Source organism: Phragmites australis, chromosome 7, assembly GCF_958298935.1.
Source record: "Phragmites australis chromosome 7, lpPhrAust1.1, whole genome shotgun sequence".
NCBI lineage: Eukaryota > Viridiplantae > Streptophyta > Magnoliopsida > Poales > Poaceae > Phragmites > Phragmites australis.
In genome coordinates, this window is record NC_084927.1 from 26,274,790 (window position 1) to 26,297,155 (window position 22,366).

The 22,366-nt window shown below is 46.2% G+C and overlaps 3 protein-coding genes and 1 pseudogene across 3 annotated transcripts; 1 reads left to right on the plus strand and 3 right to left on the minus strand.

Annotated features, from left to right (window-relative positions):
* On the minus strand, positions 1 to 825 carry LOC133923549 (uncharacterized; annotated as a pseudogene).
* Positions 826 to 3,008: 2,183 nt separating this feature from the next.
* Positions 3,009 to 4,371, plus strand: LOC133924412 (uncharacterized). The gene has a single exon (XM_062369929.1). It carries the CDS (start codon positions 3,387 to 3,389, stop codon positions 4,089 to 4,091), a length of 705 nt encoding a protein of 234 aa, XP_062225913.1. The 5' UTR covers positions 3,009 to 3,386; the 3' UTR covers positions 4,092 to 4,371.
* A 295-nt stretch (positions 4,372 to 4,666) lies between these two features.
* On the minus strand, positions 4,667 to 6,768 carry LOC133924411 (protein THYLAKOID ASSEMBLY 8, chloroplastic-like). Its single transcript, XM_062369928.1, has 2 exons — positions 6,371 to 6,768; positions 4,667 to 5,369 (listed from the first exon to the last, which is right to left on the minus strand). Exons 1-2 carry the CDS (start codon positions 6,674 to 6,676, stop codon positions 4,962 to 4,964), a joined length of 714 nt encoding a protein of 237 aa, XP_062225912.1. The 5' UTR covers positions 6,677 to 6,768; the 3' UTR covers positions 4,667 to 4,961.
* A 4,788-nt stretch (positions 6,769 to 11,556) lies between these two features.
* LOC133924413 (2-oxoglutarate-dependent dioxygenase DAO-like) lies at positions 11,557 to 12,941 on the minus strand. Its single transcript, XM_062369930.1, has 3 exons — positions 12,560 to 12,941; positions 12,155 to 12,473; positions 11,557 to 12,072 (listed from the first exon to the last, which is right to left on the minus strand). Exons 1-3 carry the CDS (start codon positions 12,892 to 12,894, stop codon positions 11,830 to 11,832), a joined length of 897 nt encoding a protein of 298 aa, XP_062225914.1. The 5' UTR covers positions 12,895 to 12,941; the 3' UTR covers positions 11,557 to 11,829.
* Positions 12,942 to 22,366: the final 9,425 nt, after the last annotated feature.

Here is a 22,366-nt window from a genome sequence, read left to right on the forward strand (position 1 = left end):
AATACTATTTTTTAACAAATATAACTCCGCTCAATCTACTTTCTTTTAGCCACATATACAATTCATACATACAAAAACCATACGAACAACCAATTACACTTATAATCAATTTTCCCACTGAAAACAGCATGACATTTTACCACAATTATAGAAAATGGCACAAATTTGCTACTGCCTAGTAGTACTATCACACAATGCCAGCGAGTGTCCCGTTGTATGATAACTCAACGGCCCTTCAGATGCGGTTGCCGGTTGGGCCGGACCCAGAAGAGCTCGCGGATGATGACTGCAATGATCACGATGTTGGGCACGGTGGTGAGCATCACCCCGGCCACGAAGAGCGGCTGCCGTGCCCTCACGGGCCCCCTCCGTGCACGCCTCCGGTGCGCATGCCAGCCGAGGGCACGAGCGGCAGCAGGAGCGGGAAGGGGCACCGCGAGCGCCAGGACGAAGGCGGCAGGCAAAGACGCGCCGCGCGCGGGAGGAAGACGGCGGTCATAGCCCAGCGGAGGAGGGAGGCGTCGGGGCAGAGGAGGGGCGGGTAGGAGGTGGTGGAGCCCAGGCCCTGCGGCGGGCACGGGACGAGGGAGGCGAGGAAGAGCTGCGAGTGGAGCGACGGCGAATAGGACGGGTGGGTCAGGATGTGGGTCAGCGCCTCGACGCGCTGCGCCCATGTGGGAGTGGTGGGCGCGGCGGGCCGAGCTTGGGCACTGGCTTTGGGCTCCGCCATGGGGAGGTCAGGTGGGGGACGGCGGCGGCAAGTGAGGCGAAGCGAGCACGGGGAGTGATCGAGCAGTTGCCGGTGATAGGATAAGTAAAGCTACCCCCATTTCCGTAACGTGTACGGGAGAACATGACATTGTGGCTTCATTTTCTAGTGATGTTTGGCGTAGTACAGAGAATCCGCCTTCTCATCTGGATCACGTGTTCTCTAGTTGATGAAGCCGATGTGGGGAACGAGCAGACTATGTTAGTCTAAAATAAATTTTTTTTTACCGTATTTACTTAGGAAATCATACTAGTAGAAGATCATAGATGGTTACCGCTCGATGCGCAGTGCAGTGGAAGAAGAATTGGAGTAAACCGATCCAACATTATGCGTATCAAACTTCTCGAGCAGCTTCTCGATCAAATCTGCGATCAGCCCCGCGCAGGTGGTCACACTGCTCGACCAATTCCGAACAGGTGGTCGTGCTCATCGACCAACTCCAAACAGATGATCGTGCTCCTCGACCAACTCTAAGCAGGTGGTCCAACGCAATTTCAACGCAATTTCACTCTTATCAGCGTGGTTTCCAACGCAATTTCAAGCGTGCTATTTGAAGCTCTTTTGATTATATGCCACTTGTGAGGAACTTGGAGGAATATCCAAACATGGGGATTGATACAAGCGAAAATAAGGTATAAGAGGAAAACAAAAGGGTGGAAGACTTGCGTGAATTATGTTGTGATTGGGCGGTCGTGAACGAGCTAGCAAGTAGAACAAGAACAAGAATAAAAGGTGAATACAAATGTAATTTAGAGCTCCTTCAATCTAATTTATTGATCAATTGATATGCATAAAATGCGCACCTTTGCCGCAGCATTTAATGTGCAATAATGTAGGATGCAAACGGGTAGAACTATCATTTTGTTTTTAGTTTATACGAGTCTACACACAACTTAGCAATATCACAAGTGTGCTGTAATTCTGATGTTGGTAGTTGCAGATCAAGCAACGAGGCTGAACCAAACAAGAACAAATAGACATAGATGCAGCTTTATACTTATGTTTACAGTGTTTTTTCTTTTCTTAAAAAATGACTGAGAATTGTTGATATGCTATTTTGTGCTAATATTTTTTGTTGATCGTTTCTGGTTACATTAGGAAAATTTTCATCAATGTAGCTTTTGTTATATTTTATAGAAAGCAGTGAAATATGTTCCAATGGTACTCCCCAAGCTTGTAGGGACATGATGTAGCCTTCTATTATAAGTCCATACTGAGTAGAGAAAGTACATACTTACACCGACATCTTACTATTTTTACTACATATAACATTATGCAAATGTAATTTAATTTATCAATAAATCTAATGCTCTTACAAGCATATATTTGTTCTATAATATTGTAATCTGCTGCATCTCACTTGCGAAATGGTTATTTGTTTCCTAAAATGTAATTTTGGCTAGGTCCATATTTAGAAAATTGGAATGGTATGACTATGGTCTCTCTCTCTCTCTCTCTCTCTTTTTACTTTAGATCCAGTTTTACTATTTTTTGTTCGATTATCTGCAAAAGTCAACGTGTAAAGCCAATTTGATGGGTTTCTGAGGTCATAGCTGCTATGTACAAATAGTGCAGTATGTGTCATGATAGCAAATTGATGGGTTGACTATGATCTTGTTTTTTTTTTATATACTTTAGGTTCGGTTTTACTATTTTTTGTTCTATTCATATTCATCTGCAAACGTCAACATGTAAAATCACTTTGACGGGTTCCTTCGGTCATAGCTGCTATATATTTTAGAAAATTGGAGAATTACTAGTTCATAAAAATTAATACTTCAAGATGCACATGCACCCAACATCTACCGCAGATAAACAGTATTTAGAGATAGGCGTGAAGCTCCAATAGATATCCGTGGATCCATACTAGTATAACTTAATTAACTAATTAATTGTTTTGATATAGTTAAAATAATTAGTTAGTTAATTGAGTTGAATTAAACAGATCCATAGATCACTCCATGCACGTCCCTAATAATGTTTCAAGGTGCACATGCATACATATGCCCTTTGTACTGTTTTTAGCAATAAATTCTTTCCAAGAGTATTCAAATGCAATCCAATAGGTGCTGGAAGGGAGAGAAGATATCAACGATTAGTAAAATTGGTTATGCAGATTTTTATTTAAAATAGGGATATTTGTGTCATCTGCCATGTCAAAAGAACAAAAGGTTACCTTTTCTTTTGCTGTTTGATACCAAAAAAACTGACTGCAATACTTAAGAAAAACAGCCATTATTTCCCCGGCGCTCAAACTGACGTGTCAATTTTTATTGTTCCGAAATCTAACTGCAACTGAAAATAAAATTAGCTAAATGTTAGCTAGACGATCGCTTTTCCTTGTTGATCGGCCCACTATTTTCGCGGCCCATAACCCAGTAGTGACCAGGAGGAAATCGATTTGGAGTCGGATTAGAAAGTCTAATACCCGAAATACCCTCAGGACCAGAAACTCGATTTTGAGTCGGACCACGAGCCCGCGCGGAGCCAGCCTGTGTTTTTGCCGCATATAAAGACAACCCCAGAGCAAATGGCCGAATCCCCAATCCAGCAACGGCCTCTAATTCCCATTTCAATCTAGTAACAAGCACCGCGCGGTCCATCCATCCATCCATCCATGGCGCAGCCGCCGCAACCCACCACGACCCACGTCCCGGCGCTGCGCAGGTCGCCGCTGTACATGGCGGAGTTGCCCGCCGGCTTCGTCTTCCGGCCCAAGGGCCGCTGCCTCGTCGACCGCTACCTCGTCCCCAGGGCGATCCAAGGCCGCGTCCCCGACGACGCCATCCAGGATGCCGTCGCCGACGGCGTCGACGTCTACGCCGCGCGCCCGGACGCGCTGCCCTTCCCGGGCTGCCACCGCGGCCAGTACAACGGCAACTTCGAGAACTGGGGATACTTCTTCGCGACGCGGCCCGCGGCGGCGGGGGCGGGTGGCAACGACGACGACGTCCGGGACGTGGCGGCGGGCGGGTGCTGGTGCCGGTACGGCCACGAGAAGGAGTACGCCGGCGACGACGGGGAGGTGTACGCGTTCCGGACCAGGCACGCGTTCTACGAGGCGGCGGACGGCGGCAAGCTGATGCCCTGGCGGGCGAAGGAGTTCCGCCTCAACGAGGGCGCAGCCCGCTTCCGCGGCGTCACGTTCCACCCCAGCGCCAAAGACCTGGTCGTGTGGAAGGTCTACTACGAGGTGGAGGTCCCCGAGGAGGAGCTGGCAGAGGAGTACTTCGACAGCGACGACGACGACGACTTCGAGAATAAAGCGAAGAGGATCAGGGTGGGAGATGTGATCGCCGCCCCCGCTGCCCAGGCTGCATGATCGTGTGGACGCCTTCGTAGCGCAGGATCCGAGGAGGAGCGGTTGCGGAACTTGCGGTTCAGATTGGAGTAGCAGATGCAGAGTAACCGCTTAAACATTGTGCATGATGCTTTAGTTTTGTAGTCGGTTCGTTTTTCCTGGATGAGTTGCCGTTTTGATAAAAGAAGGAAAATGGATAATCCGTGTCTTAGGTTTCGAGAAAGCAATGTAATTTTGCTTCTGAAATTTCATATTACGTATTCTAAACTTACTTCAGGTTCCATCCAAATTGCTAATTGATTCCCCTCTCTATTGTTTTGTGACATAATTACCTGGACATTATCTTGAGAAAACTGAATCGACAAACTAAACACAATATGAATGGATAGTAGCAAATATCATTAGCTTCCACTCTTACACATTAGCAATCTGGAATACTAAATATAAAACAACAATAATCATTTGCTCCTATGTTCTAAACCACCGGCCTTGCACAAGTAATAGTCTCCAGAACCTGCCATCAGGCTACAACTTTGTAGTCTACATTCTGAAAGCATGTAAACATTTACACAGAAATGTAATTATGCAAAGAGAAATCAGTAACGTGACTATACTTTAGGCAGCAACAGTATGATTAGATACAGAGAATTTTTCAAACAAAAATCTAGACAAGTTACAATAGAAAACATGGGCTGACAGCTGCAGGAAGCCCTTCTTCAACGTTTCTTGATAATCAGCTAGTAGATATTAGTGGTCAATAGTTGTTGCTGCAACAAGTTCTATTGTTCTGATTTCAATACAATGTATAATATTTGGGAATGATTTCTTTGCCAAGTTGCCATATAATCATTCTAAACTTTGCAAATGTAACTCCTGCTGATTGGAGTTGGATCAAAAAGCTCTACTTATGTAAGCCTTGTCGATCTCCACTTCATCGAGGAAGTCCAAGGAACCATACTCATTTTCCGCCTCCAACCGTGTATCAGCAGATAGGTCCATCTTTCCTAGGGATTCAAGACCTTTGATCAGTGTTCTGTATGTTATCCTGTCAGGATCACTGTCCCATAATTTCATTAGACGGAAACAGTCCATTGCTAATTGTGTGAACCCAGCATCTAGGAGTGCCTTCAGAAGCAGATTGAAACCCTCAGTGTCAGGCTCCAATTGTTCCCTCTTCAGATATGAACAGGCTTTGTCAACCTCCGACCGCAAACCTTTGCTTGCAAGCACTGTAACAAGATCAACGTACCACAGCAACCTAGGCCTGTACCAATGCTCCTTCTGAATCCCTTCAAAAACCTATCAGCAATGATAACATTGTGAGAGGCATCTCAGTCTGCATTTCTCAGTTGTGGACTAGAAGTTTCTGCTTGTCAGTGCCATTTAGAAATCCAAAATGCAAATAACAATGGAGTAGGAGGAGGGTAAATTGATATGTAAGAGTTACGACATATATGTACCCTACCCCCCAATAAAGGGAGAGGGATCCTCTGCAGTATTGCACGGTCACCAACACGTGGGACCGGACCCACGTGTCAATGACTGTTACTGCACCGTGCAGTACTGCAGAGGACTCATGTCCCCAATAAAGCCATTTACACAAGCTAGCAGTTTTTTTTTAAAAAAAAAGACAGCTAACAGTTAAAGAGCAACTACAAAAGTATCTTGGCAATCCTATGAGCTGCCACTGCATTGTCTTCATTCATGCAAGTTTATCATACTCGATCGAAAACAGCAGCCATATTGACACAAGTTTACTTTAGAGTTCGTGTTGCATAGTAATACATATACGTGCTTCACAGTTCACGGGTTCATATCCCTGTTATGCTTCAGAAATGGCATCCATAGCACATCCACCGCATCCAAGCGATAAAAAAGCATTGGCTTGGTTCAGAGTGGACACGAATTTAGACGGTCACCGTTCATGAGAGCCTGAGTAGCACATCTTGCTGTTTCTGAAGGAAGTTAGGGGATCTATACCTAAGATATATTATCTCCAAGTTCCTCACATGAAGATACGCTCAAGCTTTAGAGATTTGGGCACAACCTAAGCTCCTAAAATATTCTGGCACAGTTCAACCCATCATGGAGATTCACAATTTTACACACCTCTTGCTTCAACATCGTTCCTGGGCAATTGAATCACACAATTCGACTTGGAATTTGCCTAACAGCGCCCAAACAGCCAGCAAAGCGATTCCCAACAGCTTCTCACACCGCACGGCTCACACAGCATCAGGTTGCAGCGAGACAAACCCCCTCTGCTCTCGGTTCAGTGAAGGACACATAGCACCGCATACCTGGAGGGCCAGGAGGGCCTCGCCCTGCGCGGCGAGCTCGCGGAAGACGGCGACCAGGTCGGCCTTGAGGAGCCGCCGCAGCTTGGGCTCCACCGCGGCGGAGGCGGCGGGGGCGCCGCGGAGGGCGGCGCGCTTGAGGGACTGGACGGCCTGGATGGCCTCGGTGCTCAGGTACCGCCCCCGCTGCGTCGGCTTTCGGTTCTTGCTCCGGTCCCGCATCGTGATGATGGTCGCCGCGGCGCTCCGGCGAGCGGCGGCGCGGGTAGGGGATGCGCGGAGTGGCGACAAGGCAACGGAGGAGAGCATCGCCGTGCGGCCTGCGGTGCTGCTTCTGCGGTGGGGTTGGATGAGTGGGACTGCAATTGATCTGGACGGGTTCAGTACTTCAGTCAGGTGTGGCGACCGGTAAGAGGGACCTTCTTTTATCAGGTTGATTGATTATTTTTTTCTATATCTATACACCTATATAATTTATTGTTGAGTAGATTTAGATAATCTTTATCATCCATCTGAGTTGATGGACTAGTCACTATATAAAGTTACACATATTTTTCTTCTAAAAATACTATTAATTATTAATTATTTACCTTTCATACCAAATGTCACATTCTATCTAGTAATTAATCTCCTTCTGCTTCAACCGACACACGGTTCTCTTGCGACAAAGACTTTGAACTGTTGCACGGCGCCTCCAATCTCGACAAGCAATGAGGTGGCCATAGCCGAGAGGTTGACGCCCCTATCACTACCGTGCACCCTGCTGATGAAGGGGACGAGGAGGAGGTTGAGTTTGAAGGTGAGTACGCTGGAAACCTTGAGTATGTGATGTGGATTATTTGGTATTTGTCCTTTAATATAGGCACTGGATTCCACGTGCGAGTTTACTAATTTTGAATAAAAGGCTAATTGTAATATACTTATGTGACATCCTAAAATTCTTAAACATGTCATTAAGTATTCATGAGCATCATTAGCATCATAATTGAAGTTTAGAGCAAGTAACTGAATGTAGTTAAAATTAAACATAAATTGTTAAGATTAATGGGAAGTGATGCAATGTGAAGGAACTCATAAAATTTCTATGTAACCTAGGGTTTAAAATAATTTTAAAATTTAGTCCATGGCATATGAAGAATATTAGTGAAATTTTCTATATTTTTTTAGATTTAATTTGACGCCTTAAAAATCAGAGTAAGTTAGAAAAGGTTGCAACTTTGAAGAATTTTCATTTAATTTTTGCTCAATCTTTTTGGGTCAAACTAGTTAAAATGGGTTGCATATAAATTATAGTATCCCACAAAAATTATCCACAATTTTTGGAGCTTGAGAAGGTCTCCCATTAGATTAGAGAAAGGAGGGAGATCTTTTGCTTCCTGTCCATCATTGTTCACTCCTGCACACTCTTCATCCTCTCCACCGACCTTCTCTATCCACCTCTCTATCGGCCGCCATTGTTGACAAAGGAGGCTAGCCACTGAGCCATGACGTCAGCGGCACCTTCTTTGACCAAGCAAGCCCGGCCTTATCCCTCGCCTCCCTTGGTCTCTCTCTCTCTCTCTCTCTCTCTCTCTCTCTCTCTCTCTCTCTCTCTCTCTCTCTCTCATCACTCTCTCTTCTCCCTCCCACTCGGTTGGACACAGAGCAAAGCGTAGCACATCGAGCAGCACGCACCACTTGCCAAATCTGCCACACTTGAGCCCCGATTAGCCCAGCCTACATCGAGAAGAGCACGGAGGAAGGTCACTCGAGGCTTCTCCAATAGGATCCAGATGTCTCCCATGCGAATCGAGCTCGGCAACGGTGTCTTCCTCATCTACGACGATCTCCTTCCGCCACTTACCGTCGAACCACCATGTCACTGCTCTGTTTTCCAATTTGAACCGTGGTGAGCTTCCCCTCACTCTTCTTTTCCTTGTGCGTGTGTCGATTTTCCTTTAGCCCGACGCCGGCGCGGCTCTCCATGGGAGCCGAGCATTGCCGCCCTTCTGCGCTCGCTGTTAGCTATCTTCTGGCTAGGCCCATCGGCCAAGAAGCAAACCGTCGAGTTTGCATGCGCACGTAGATGCCTTAGGTGCCCTCGGCCGATCCATTTGAGCAGCCATTCACCACTGGCGTGTCAAGACCGAGCCACCGTAGTCCGACCACTACCGCGTATCGTGTTTGGTCGCCTTTCGGTCATCGCCTGCCTTGAACGAATCTGCGTGCGTGTGCTAATGCTCCTGCAACTCTTCCTAGACCGTGACGTCACACCGCTCACTGCCGGTGAGGCTAGGCTGAGTCGCCAACCATGGCAGCACTTTGCGCCCATGGCTGTGTGTCGATTTTGACCCGGTCAGAGCACCTTAGCCCCACTTCCATGGGTGTGGCTAGCTAACGTCAGGTGTAAAAAGGATTTTAGGGTTTTGTTTAATCTAGTTAATTCGGAGATTGTGAAATGAAATTATTCTCACATTGTTAATTCGGCTGAACCTTGTAAAATGTATAGTAAATTAAATATAGCTCCAAAAATAGTGAAACTAATTTTGCTACCTTTGTATGATCATGCTCTACTTATTAAAAATGCTAGGATCCATGAAATATGTACCAAAATTTCTTTAGTTAATGAAATGTGTTTAAGCTTTAATAATTCATAATTAATTTTGGTAAGTCCAAAATTGGTAAAAACGATTTTTTTAATCTTGTTATTTTACACCCTGTTCATTAAAAATATTCACCCTCATGTTTTACTTAACTAAATTTCTGATTAGGGTTGAGCTTTGATTTAAGCTTAATTAATCCTGAAAAATGTTAAACAATTAGCAATAATCCAATTTAAGAAATCATCAATGCTATAGACTCATAATGCATTGCATCTCCAATGCTTGTCATGCATTATGAAGCATCTTTCATCGCATGTTTTTTATACTTACTGTGATGCATCGTTCCTTTATTTAGAAAACTAACGCTTTAGAGAATCGCGTGTTTGAACCCGAGAATGAACCAGAGGAGTTCGTGAGAGAAGTGTAGGAAGCACTAGGCAAGCATATATCATGTCAATCCTATATTTTGATGAATTATTGGTCAACTTGCTAGATATTGCTATAAGTCCTAGATGCATGTTTTGGTGAATTAATGACCTCCATCCTTGTAACAGGTATAACCATGCTAACTCCAACTTAAAAGAAGTTTGAAATATTTGGCAATGCATAGGTCACCAGTATAAGTCCAGCGATGCAACATCCATCGTTCGTGGACTATCAGGCTTCAGCAACTGTTTTAAAGGAATGAAAAGTTAGGATGATGAGTTGGTTGAGACAAGATGTGGGTAGTGTTAGGGGTAGTATGTGAGAGGAGACTCAGGTGGCATAGAAATTAAGACAAGATGTGGTCGGTGTTAGGAGCAGTTCAGGAGTGGAGACCCGAGTGCCATAGACCATTTACATTGTTTAAACACCGACCGTTGGTATCATTGACTTAAGCACTTTTCCGTACTATCACGTATCTGAATATGTTAAGGATAAGCTAAGTATCGTATGACACTGTGTTTATTTGACTCATCCGTCCAGGGTGTGAGTTGTACTTGTAAGATACTCGTAGGGTTTCCGAGCATGGACCTAGGTACTCCCGCAGGCTTGAGCACGGGAACAAATATTCGAGGTATGTACGTGAACGGTTGTCACATGAATTATCAATGAGTAAAGAAGTACTCCCCTGCAGAGTGTAAGATCAATTCGAATTGTCACGCTCTCAGTTATGAGCACGCTTAATGTACATTAGATATCATCGTAGAATTTAATTTAATTTGAAAAAATGGAGAGCATGTGGGTTTTTAAGGAGAAATATTTGCTGATGCTTAGTTGAGTTGAATAAGTTTACATTACTTGGAGATTATGATCCTCGAGGATCAATACTAGCTATTTATGTCCTCATATTGGTTAAAGTGTTTTACGCTGAATCAGCTTCTGTGTGGATATTCCTTACTATTCAACTAAATGCATTATTTTTGAAGTCGAGATAGTATATACCCATATTGTGTAAGTCTTGTGAATACCTTCGTGCTTAGGATACTGCCTTTAAGTTGATGCAGGTAATGATGAACTTGTGTACGGATGGGCAGGAGTAGAGGAGGAATATCTGAGTTAATTCCGGTGGTGCCTTATGTGCAATGGCCTTTTATTTTATTATATCTTTTCGATGCATATGAAAACTCTAATAGTAAGTAGAAATTGAAAACGTGAACATGATATGTAATATAAGTTAAAGTCTTCACACTCTATTTATATTTTGTCATGAAACTATATTGTGAATGGTATATGATGTGATATTAGACTTTGTTGAGCATATATCATAACGATTAAAATTGCTCTTATTTTAATTGAATAGTGGCTGCAATAGATGTCTTTAGATAATTGTTAGCACTTGACACGTCAAATAATGGGTGCGTGCTAACTCTTAACCTTATAAATAGACGGTACTATTGATTAAGCCAAGTGCGATTTGGACGGATCTAACATCTTACAAGTATTTTTTATAAAGTTTATATTTTCCAATTAAAATACAAATTTATCATTTATGTTTCTTGAAAAGATACTGCAATGTACTAGCTATACATGTTCACTCTTCCTAGAGTGTAGTTGACTAAAATTTGCAAGATTACGGCCAACAGTGCAAACAAGATAAGCGGTGGCGGGGTTTTCGCTTAGAGGGAAGCCTGGGAGCCAGGCTTGACTCGGTAGTGGCCACGGACGTTGGGCGGGGTAATGAGGTGCGACCGTGCTAAAGGACGTTGGAATATACTAATCTGATCTAGCCGAGCAGAGCTATCGAACCTGAGAGCTGTGCTATATCAGTTTGATAGCACAGCTATCAAGTTCAATAGTTTTGCTCGGTTGGATCAAAGGAGGATATTCCAACACTACTGGCTGCCGCCTGCAGGGATAGAGGATCAATGGTGGGTGGTGCAGGCGGTGGGGAAGGCAAATAGACTACTTGGCAATGCTAGCGAAACGGTAGCCGGTGATCCATGAATCTAACGGCTAGTGTATCGTTAGAGGGCGGAGCTAGCGAGCGAGTGAGGTGGCGCAAGGATGAAGAGAGAGAGAGAGCCCGAGCCCAGGCCGGAGGAAGAAGAAGGAACTTGATAGTGGGATGCAGATCGAACGATCATCGGTAAGAACTGAAATATCAGCCGATTGCAATAAAGCATGTTCCATAGTTATTAACCATATTATTCTTATTTGTTTCCTTCTGAATCAGCTTTAGCTATCTAGCATCTTCTGCTCTTCCATATACAGTGCTCGTGCGTAACACAAGATTTTATTTATCAGAATCTGTAACAGTTCACATAGCTCGAAGAAACCGTTTTTGTCACAAGTTCTGAGCTATTTGAACGGCTTAAAAGGCTTAGACAATACTACTAGTCATAAGCCTAATGCGTATCAACAGCTAGCGTCCCGTTCGCAGTCCAGCATCTGGCGACGTCACGCCGCCAGCCGCGCGAGCGCCTCGCCGGCGCGCTCGCCGGTGGAGAGCCGGAGTCTGCGGTAGTCGTCGTAGTTGAACGCCTTGAACCGGCGCGGGTGGTCCGCGTCCACGAACTTCTCCGGCGCGCACACCCTGTCATCCTTGGGCGCGAGCAGGAACATGGCGATAGAGATGCGCGGTACCGGCGCGACGCACTGCACCCGGTGCTTCACGTTGTGCAGCCTCCCGTTGCTCCACGCCTGAAATCGAGATCGAGACGGGTCGTCAGGCTCTGATCACCGAGACGGCACGAATCTGCCAAGAAGTGTGCAGAGATGGTACCGTGGCGACGTCGCCCATGTTGACGAGGAACGAGCCCGCGACGGTGTCCACGGGCACGAACTCGCCGGTGGCGGGGTCCAGCACCTCGAGGCCGCCGACGCACTCGTCCTCCTGGAGCACGGTGAGGAAGCCCGAGTCCGTGTGGATCTGCACGCCGGGGGAGCCCACGGTGTCCTGCGTGTAGTTGTACCTGTTCATGCGGAACTGGCACGGCCAATCCTGGAACGACTGCTCCTCCAGTCCCAGGCTCGAGGCCAGCTTGCCGGCGACGTCCACGATCAGGCCGTGCATCCTCTCGGCGTAGGTCTTGACGGTCTCCCTGCGCCAAATCGCGTTCCTCGAGACACAAATCAAGGCGGGTTCCCAAATCCCCACGGAAATGGATCGAGAAAGTACGCGCGTCACCTGACGTGGGGCGGCGCGTCGAGGCGCGCGCAGAAGGCGTCGACGTCGGCGGGCGCCGCGGCGTCGAGGAGCCCGAAGGCCTCGTAGAGCGGGTTGGCGGGGCTGGGAGCGACGTATCCGCTGCCGGCGATGATGTCGGTGTTGCGGCGCTTGGCGTCGTCGGGGAGGTCGAAGAGCGCGCGCACGGCGGCCTTCATCTCGGCCTGGAGCTCCGCGGGCACGCCGTGGCCGGACACGCGGAAGCAGCCCAGCCGCTCGCACGCGCCCCGCAGCCGCGCGGACTCCTCCGGCGCCGCGCCGGCCAGGCGCAGATCGACCACCGGGACCTGCACCATCCTGCGGGCGACGATCTGATCGGGTTGGGCTCGATCGATGAGGTTTTGGGGTGCATTTAGAGGCGTGAGCCGTGAGAGCGACGCAAGGGGGACAGGAGGGGCGCACGGTGGCGCGGCGTGTCGGGCGGCTGGCGCCGAAACTTGTGGCATGTTACAGTCGGGCCAGCAACGATCTATACACGCGCCAAGCAAACAAGAAAGAGGAAGCCCAATACGAAGGTATTCGGAGAGGAATGGACCCAGTGAACATCCAGGCCCAAGGCCCTGTAATAGGATAGCTATATAGTGTGGAACAGAGGGGAGGGAGGGATATGGATAAACATACAGCACTCTGAAAACGTAATACAGCTGCCTGCTTCCTCCCGCCGTTCTTCTTCTTCTTCCCGCTCGTTCTTCTGCTAAGCTGATGGCTGCTTTCCTATCCTCGCCGATCGCTCCTCCGCGCTAGATCGTCCCTAACAACCTGGTATCAGAGACCTACGACCCTGCGCCGCTTTGGATCCGCATCATCACTTCACCCGCTTCCAGAAGCGAGCCGGCGCCATGGATCCCCAACTGAAGCTTCTCCTCGACGAGTTCAAGCAGCTCGGCGATCGTTTCGATGGCGTTGAAAAGCGCATCGATGGGGTCGAGTCCACCTTGACTGACAAGTTCAAGCCAATTGAAGCAGCGATCACCACCCTCGACGCTTGGAAGCCCCAAATCGCGTCGGCGGTCGAGGCACTGCAACTCGAGTTGGGCGTGCTGCGCAAGCATATCGATCGGGTCGTCATCGACCAATCGGTGGCTTCCTCCGGCATTCTGACCTCACCGGAGATGGCTGGCCAGCGCCCATCTGCTGGAGACGCCGCCATCGGCCCCCATGGGCACCGCGACCACTTCGATCACCGGGAGCCTGTGTTTGGGTCCGCCACGACCCTCTCACACCTCCCGGTCAGAGGTACCACTCCATTCGCTGTTTCCCATGGCCCTCCTGCATCGCGCGTGTTTGAATCGTCTGCTCGCGCATCCTTCAATTCGAATTTGTCCAGTCACAAATTGCCTAAGATGAACTTCCCCGAATTTGATGGCGAACATCCCAAGCTCTGGCAGAATAGATGTGAGAACTATTTTGATATGTTCTCTGTAGACCTATCCATGTGGACTAAGGTTGCATCTATGCACTTGACGGGAGTGGCGGCTCGTTGGTTGCAATCCATCGAACGGCGTGTGCGCACAGCGAGTTGGCCGGAATTTTGTGACATGGTCCAGGCACGTTTTGGTCGCGATCAACACGAGCTGTTGTTGCGCCAAATGTTCCAAATCCGCCAAACTGGTTCGGTTAAGGATTATAGTGATAAGTTTGTGGAACTGGTAGACCAGCTAGCTGCTTATGACTCGATTCCCGATCCTCTTTACTACACTACTCGTTTTATTGATGGTTTGAAAGATGAGATTAAGTCTATTGTTCTTGTTCAGCGTCCCATCGACCTCGATACTGCTTGCACTCTTGCTCAATTGCAGGAAGAAGTGGGTGATCTAGCCAAGCGTCGTGACTTTCACAAGTCTGACTGGTCATCTCACCAACGATTTCCACTGAAGGGCTCAGCCACTCAGCATTATCCTGCTCCTGCCAAGCAAGTTCCAGCAACTTCAGTGCATGATCAAAGGGGCCTGGAGGCTGCCCATCAACAACATTCTGAAGATAAAATGGCTGCCCTCCGTGCTTACAGGAAGGCTAAGGGATTGTGTTACCAGTGTGCTGAAAAATAGACTAAAGATCACAAATGTCGTTCCACTGTTCAACTTCATGCAGTTCAGGAACTCTGGGACTTGTTTGCTGCAGATGCCTGGGACTTTGACCAACAGGACCAATCTCCAGAAGGGGCCCTGTTGGCTTTATCTTGTGCAGCATTCACAGGCAAAGACTCCCCCAAAACAATGAAAGTTTCAATATTCAAGGAATCGATATGTTGATGCTCATTGATTCAGGCAGCTCTCATACATTCATAAGTACTACTACTGCTCAGAAACTTCAGGGGGTTCGTCAGTTGCCCTTTCCTTTGCGAGTTCAAGTGGCCAATGGTGCTGTTATTGAATGCCTCCAGGAAATTACAGATGTGCCATGGTCAATCCAGGGTGTTACTTTCACTCATTCCCTGAAGGTGCTGCCTCTCCCTTATTATGATGCAATTTTGGGCATGGACTGGTTGGAGCAATTCAGTCCCATGAAAATCCATTGGGGTTCTAAATGTATGACAATCCAGTATCATGGCTCTTGGGTTACATTGCAAGGCCTCTTACCTGAACAACAGGCATCTTCAGAAGTACACCTGATGGCAGTTTGCCCAGAGACTGACATCACTCAGCCACCCTTGGTACCACAGGTTGTTCAAGCTTTGTTACAGCAATTTGAGGATGTTTTTGCTGATCCTCAAGGTCTCCCTCCTGCAAGATATTGTGATCACCGAATTCCTCTCATTGCTGGTGCCCAACCTGTCAGTATCAGGCCATATAGATATTCCCCAACCTTAAAAACCGAAATGGAACAACAAGTGCAGGAAATGCTCCACCAAGGTATTATCCAACCTAGCACTAGTGCATTTTCATCTCCTGTGCTGTTGGTGAAGAAGAAAGATGGCAGCTGGCGCTTTTGTGTTGATTTTCGCCAGTTAAATGCACTGACTGCTAAAAGCAATTATCCAGTCCCAATAATCGATGAGCTTTTGGATGAGTTAGTAGGTGCTTGTTGGTTTTCCAAACTGGACTTACGTGCTGGTTACCATCAAATCAGAATGGCAGTGGGGGAGGAATTTAAAACCGCCTTTCAAACCCATACAGGCCACTATGAGTTTCTAGTCATGCCTTTTGGCCTCTCGGGAGCTCCTGCCACTTTCCAAGGTGCCATGAACAACACACTCTCACCACTTCTGCGCAGATGTGTTTTAGTCTTCTTCGACGACATATTAGTGTATAGCAAATCGTTGGAGGAACATGTGCAGCATCTTCAGCAAGTATTGCACCTTCTGAGAATTGCTCAGTGGCGCGTTAAAAGGTCTAAATGTGCCTTTGCTCAGCCGAGTATAGCATACCTTGGGCATGTGGTCAGTGCTAAGGGAGTTCAAACTGATGACTCAAAGATTTCTGCGATCAAACAATGGCCAACACCACAAAATGTCAAAGAATTGCGCAGTTTTTTGGGCCTTGCCGGTTACTACAGAAAGTTCGTCCGGCAATTTGGCTCCATCAGCCGGCCTTTAACTGATCTCTTGAAGAAGAATGTCCCTTTCATCTGGACTTCCATCACAGATACTGCTTTCAAAACTCTCCAACAAGCTCTCATTGAGGCTCCAGTCCTAGCCCTCCCTGACTTTACTAAGCAGTTTCAGGTGGAGACTGACGCCAGTGAAGCTGGAGTGGGAGCAGTACTCATGCAAGGCGGTCACCCCATTGCATTTGTAAGTAAATCATTAGGGGCTCGCAACAGAGGTCTGTCCACCTACGAGAAGGAGTATTTGGCCATCTTATTAGCTGTGGAGCAGTGGCGCCCCTATCTCCAACATGGTGAATTTGTCATATATACAGACCATTCCAGCCTCTCCCATTTGAATGAGCAAAGATTACACACTGCTTGGCAGCAAAAAGTTTTCACTAAGCTTTTGGGCTTACAATACAAGATCATATACAGGAAGGGTACCGAAAATAAAGTAGCAGATGCCCTTTCCCGCATCCAACACCCACAGCAAGAGCTCCATGCTATTTCATCTTGTCAGCCCAGTTGGTTGCTGGATGTTATCACCAGTTATAAGCAAGATCCGGAAGCTCAAAATTTGTTGGTCACTTTGACAACTCACCCATCCACTGAAGGCCCTTATACTCTTCACCAAGGAGTCATTCGTTACAAGAAACGCATTTGGCTTGGTAATGATCAGACAGTTCAGCTACAGATCATCACAGCTCTTCACAGCAGTGCTCTCGGTGGTCACTCAGGCTTTCCAGTGACTTACCGCCGCATCAAGCAGCTTTTTGCGTGGAAAGGGATGAAATCTCAAGTTCAGCAATTTGTGCAGAGTTGCACTGTGTGCCAACAAGCCAAACCAGATCGCTCCAAGTACCCGGGGCTCCTTCAACCCTTGCCAGTGCCCACTCAATCTTGGCAGATCATCTCCATGGATTTCGTTGAAGGTTTACCGCGTTCTGGCCGCTTCAACGCATTACTTGTTGTCATCGACAAATTCTCTCGGTATGGCCATTTTGTTCCACTGACGCATCCATTTTCAGCACCACAGATTGCTCGCATTTTTCTGGATTCCATTTACAAACTCCATGGTCTGCCCCTGTCGATTATCTCCGATCGTGACCGCATCTTCACAAGTCATTTCTGGCAAGAACTCTTCAAGCTTGCGGGCACCAAACTTCGGATGAGTTCAGCCTACCACCCCCAGACGGACGGACAAACCGAGAGATTAAATCAATGTGTTGAGACCTACCTGCGCTGTTTCGTCAGCTCTTGCCCCACCAAATGGACTCAATGGATTTCGCAGGCCGAGTATTGGTACAATACAAGCTTCCACTCCACACTCAATAAGTCCCCATTTGAGGTTCTTTACGGCGTCCAACCGAGACATCTCGGCATTGAGGATGGCCACAGTTGCCCAGTTGTTGATCTTACCTCCTGGCTTAATGAACGCAAGTTAATGGACCGTCTATTGCATCAGCATCTCCTACGAGCTCAACAGAGGATGAAAGCCCAAGCGGACAAACGTAGATCAGAACGGCAATTTGACATTGGTGATTGGGTATTCTTAAAATTACAGCCCTATGTTCAGTCTTCAGTCGCAGTCCGTGCCAGTCACAAATTATCGTTCAAATTCTTTGGACCATTTCGTATTGTCGACAAAATCAGTCCAGTGGCTTACAAATTGGAGTTGCCATCCTCAAGCAGCATTCACCCAGTCTTTCATGTGTCCCAGTTGAAGCCTGCGATCGGCCGTAAGCCTCCGAGTGTATCTCCTTTGCCTTCAACTGACATGACTTTGCAGATACCGGAGCGCATCTTGCAGCGGCGAATGGTCACACGCGGGGCTTCTTCCATCACTCAGGTTCTCGTCAAGTGGTCAGCGTCGCCAGCAGAACTCGCCACTTGGGAGGATGCCGAGCCTCTGCGCCAAGAGTTCCCTCATGCACCTGCTTGGGGTCAAGCAGGTTGCAAAGGAGGAGGGGATGTTACAGTCGGGCCAGCAACGATCTATACACGCGCCAAGCAAACAAGAAAGAGGAAGCCCAATGCGAAGGTATTCGGAGAGGAATGGACCCAGTGAACATCTAGGCCCAAGGCCCTGTAATAGGATAGCTATATAGTGTGGAACAGAGGGGAGGGAGGGATATGGATAAACATACAGCACTCTGAAAACGTAATACAGCTGCCTGCTTCCTCCCGCCGTTCTTCTTCTTCTTCCCGCTCGTTCTTCTGCTAAGCTGATGGCTGCTTTCCTATCCTCGCCGATCGCTCCTCCGCGCTAGATCGTCCCTAACATGGCACGACGCGACCAAGTGGATGCCGCCTGCCGGTTTGGTGAGACACGCTTCATTATCATCAGATCATCTACCTAGCATGATCGATAAGCTCGCACGTTTCGCGGCTTCGGAATCGAGGTCACGTCTCTTGCGATAGTGGAAAGAAAATCCATCTGATTCTGCACGCCTTCGTCGTTCGTGGCAGCTTGGTTCAGAAGTCAATTGGCAATTAAACTAACTACACAATGTTCACTGTAAAATGGTACGCAATCTGATCTGAACTTACTTGCTTAGATTAAAAAAATGAACTATGATACTCCTTCAGGTTTAAATACTTATACTCTTGATCAAGATCCGATTAAACTTTTACTCATTAATAGCTTCCAAAATATTTAATTTTAAAACATAAAAATTATATGTTTAGATTTTTTGAAAATTAGTTTCATAATATAATATATTTATTATATCTTATAACTATATTCTGATAAAAATGATGGTCAAAATTGCACATTAAAAACTGTAAAAAATCAAAAAAAAACGTCAAGTATTTAAAATTGGAGGGAGTATTGTACTATCTAAATTATAGAATAGGAAAAGTAATAAAAAAGAGTAGGCATGGTGGCTGTTTCATGCTTCGATAGAGAGAAGAACATACATCCGAGTTGTATATGGATAGGGGAATATGAAAAGGAAGTATGTTCAATAGAAGTGATCAAACAGGTTACATGCTTCTAGCTGCAGGTTCATGAACAAAGTGATTGGTAATCAATTGCTTGGTTGAAAAGACAATTGGCAGTCAAACTAATATACCATGGCACTGTGAAGGCCAAATCGACAAGGAGCTGCCAATTTGTTGGCGCATACCTTGATTAATCTTCCTACTCATAATTTGTGTGCCCTTTGGGAAAGTGTGCTTGCCATCTCTCCAGATCTACACGCTAGAATAAAAAGGAATAGAAAGGAATTTATAGATGTGGCAAAGGCCAGCAACGAATATGTGGGTTGACGCTCGAGCTGCTAGATTAGCCAATCGCTAGAGGATACGCCATAAGAGCCGCCGTCGCATGAGGGAATACGCCGGAGACGCCTGGCGGAATTGTCAAAGTTGGATTCGGTTAGCCCCCACCATCACAGCCACATACAAAATAAGCATGACTATAAACATTATATCATGTTCATAAATATATTTGTTTATATTTATAAATAGTTTATTTCATCAATTTTTTTTAAAGTTCAATATTTTTTGGTAGCACGATATATAAACTATTACCCGCATATCTAAATGTTTTTTTTATTTTCAGGTAGTCACTTTTTTATACTGAGAGATACTCGTATTAGTTATTATACATAGCGCGCAGGGTTGGCCATGAGGGGTCAAGTGGGGCGGCCGCTCCGGGCCTCTAAAACCGAGGAATCCCTCTTTATGTACCTGTGTATAATATGTATGTCTAATAATTAGCACGATAACAGATAGAACTAGGTCTAAAATAGCAGGTAGGCCTAATATTCTGCATAGTATGACGTAGGTGGCTTGGTTCCTTGTCCATAAAAAATCAACTGACATGCCTGCATGCCTAGTCTATTTGATTGTCTGGCTTTTTCGTATTTTCTTCTGTCCAGACAGTCTAGTTTTCTGTGTTTCGTGGAACCACAACTCGAAGGCGTTCCATATACCCGCAGCTTCAATCGAGAACAGGCGTCAGCCATTGCCATAAGAGTTTTCGTCGCTAGTTGTTCTCCTCTGTAGTTTCTACTCCACATCAAATGGATCCGACCCTTACTGAGATCGCACGTTTGAAATATGAAAAAGTCCCCGCTCGCTCTGGCGATCGATGAGTCTGGCTCCATAGCACAATACAGGGGTGGCTCCAGCGTGCACCTAATCATCACCATCACAAAATCCGACCGTTCATGCTACCAATTACAGTAGCAATGTTTATGCTATGGTGCTAGCACCTACGAGCAGATAGGTACTACGGCTGTAAACTACCTGTTGCATGTCCTGGTGACTAACTAGAGCTGCACGCAGCAAGTTGTATATAGGCATGCAGATACAGCTAATTGAGAGAGTATCTCTACCTAGCTAGCATATATTAACGCAAGCATGCATACGTGTACTCCGATCTCTCACAATTTTGTTCTCGTGAGCATTTACGATAATTTTGTTCTTATATTAATATTTAAATAAATAGACCTATGATGAAAAGATTGTGTATAAATAAACGCATACCATTCTCAACCTTTTTAGAGGGCGGCAAACATGTTATGGTGGCACGGATATCTCTTACCGTGCTCTCAGAAGGCGGTTAGACCTTACCGCACTCTAAGAGGGCCGGTAGGCCTCACTCCTCGAGCGTAGAGCCCGTATCGCCCCTTACCGCCCTTTGAGTTAGCGCCCTTGCCGCCCTCACAGCGGCGGTTGTGCCCCTCTCCCCCTGCCGCGCACCCCTCTCCCACCCAACACATTATAGAAAAGCTGAAAATGAGTCAAAATAGGCATTTAAATTCAAAAAAAAGGAAGAGAGGGGGACGGGAGGAGAGAGAGGCAGCGCGGCGAAGCCATACTGTTTTTGATCTGCGGATTTTGGATCTCAGTTTTTGGTAATTTTTCTAGAGTTATGTTTTTATTAGTAATTAAAATACCACTAGATCTAGGGTTTAACGATATAACAGTAGTTACATTATATGAGATCTAGTGTTTAGCAAGGTAATCAGAAAATGAGACTTTTATGTCTTTTGTAGTATATTATAAATATTTGTTTCAACATGGTAGGATAGTCATTAGATGTATAGTTGTATTTAGAGTACGGTAGTTTCGGTCCCGCATCGTGATGATGGTCGCCGCGGCGCTCCGGCGAGCGGCGGCGCGGGTAGGGGATGCGCGGAGTGGCGACAAGGCGACGGAGGAGAGCATCGCCGTGCGGCCTGCGGTGCTGCTTCTGCGGTGGGGTTGGATGAGTGGGACTGCAATTGATCTGGACGGGTTCAGTACGTCAGCCAGGTGTGGCGACCGGTAAGAGGGACCTTCTTTTATCAGGTTGATTGATTTTTTTTTCTATATCTATACACCTATATAATTTATTGTTAGACCATCTCTAACAGCTACCTTAAATTTTCATCCTCAAAATACTATTACAGTATCCCCTATCACTATTGCAGCATCCCCTATCCCTAACACGGTAGTAGTACTGTATCATTAGATACAGACTCTGTTGAAGACGAATTTTTAATGCTACAGTACCCCGCAAAGTACTGTAGCACTATAATCCTCAAATTTGCAGATCCTGTTGGAGAGGGCCTTAAGTAGTTTTAGATGATCTTTATTATCCATCTGAGTTGATGGACTAGTCACTATATAAAGTTATACCTATTTTTCTTCTAAAAATACTATTAATTATTAATTATTTGCCTTTCATACAAAATGTCTCATTCTATCTAGTAATTAATCTCCTTCTGCTTCAACCGACGCACGGATCTCTTGCGACAAAGACTTTGAGCTGTTGCACGGCGCCTCCGATCTCGACAAGCAATGAGGTGGCCATAGCCGAGAGGTTGACGCCCCTATCACCACCGTGCACCCTGTTGATGAAGGGGACGAGGAGGAGGTTGAGTTTGAAGGTGAGTACGCTGCAGACCTTGAGTATGTGATGTGGATTATTTGGTATTTGTCCCTTAATATAGGCACTGGATTCCACATGCGAGTTTACTAATTTTGAATAAAAGGCTAATTGTAATATACTTATGTGACATCCTAAAATTCTTAAACATGTCGTTAAGTATTCATGAGCATCATTAGCATCATAATTGAAGTTTGGAGCAAGTAACTGAATGTAGTTAAAATTAAACATAAATTGTTAAGATTAATGGGAAGTGATGCAATGTGAAGGAACTCATAAAATTTCTATGTAACCTAGGGTTTAAAATAATTTTAAAATTTAGTCCATGGCATATGAAGAATATTAGTGAATTTTGCTAT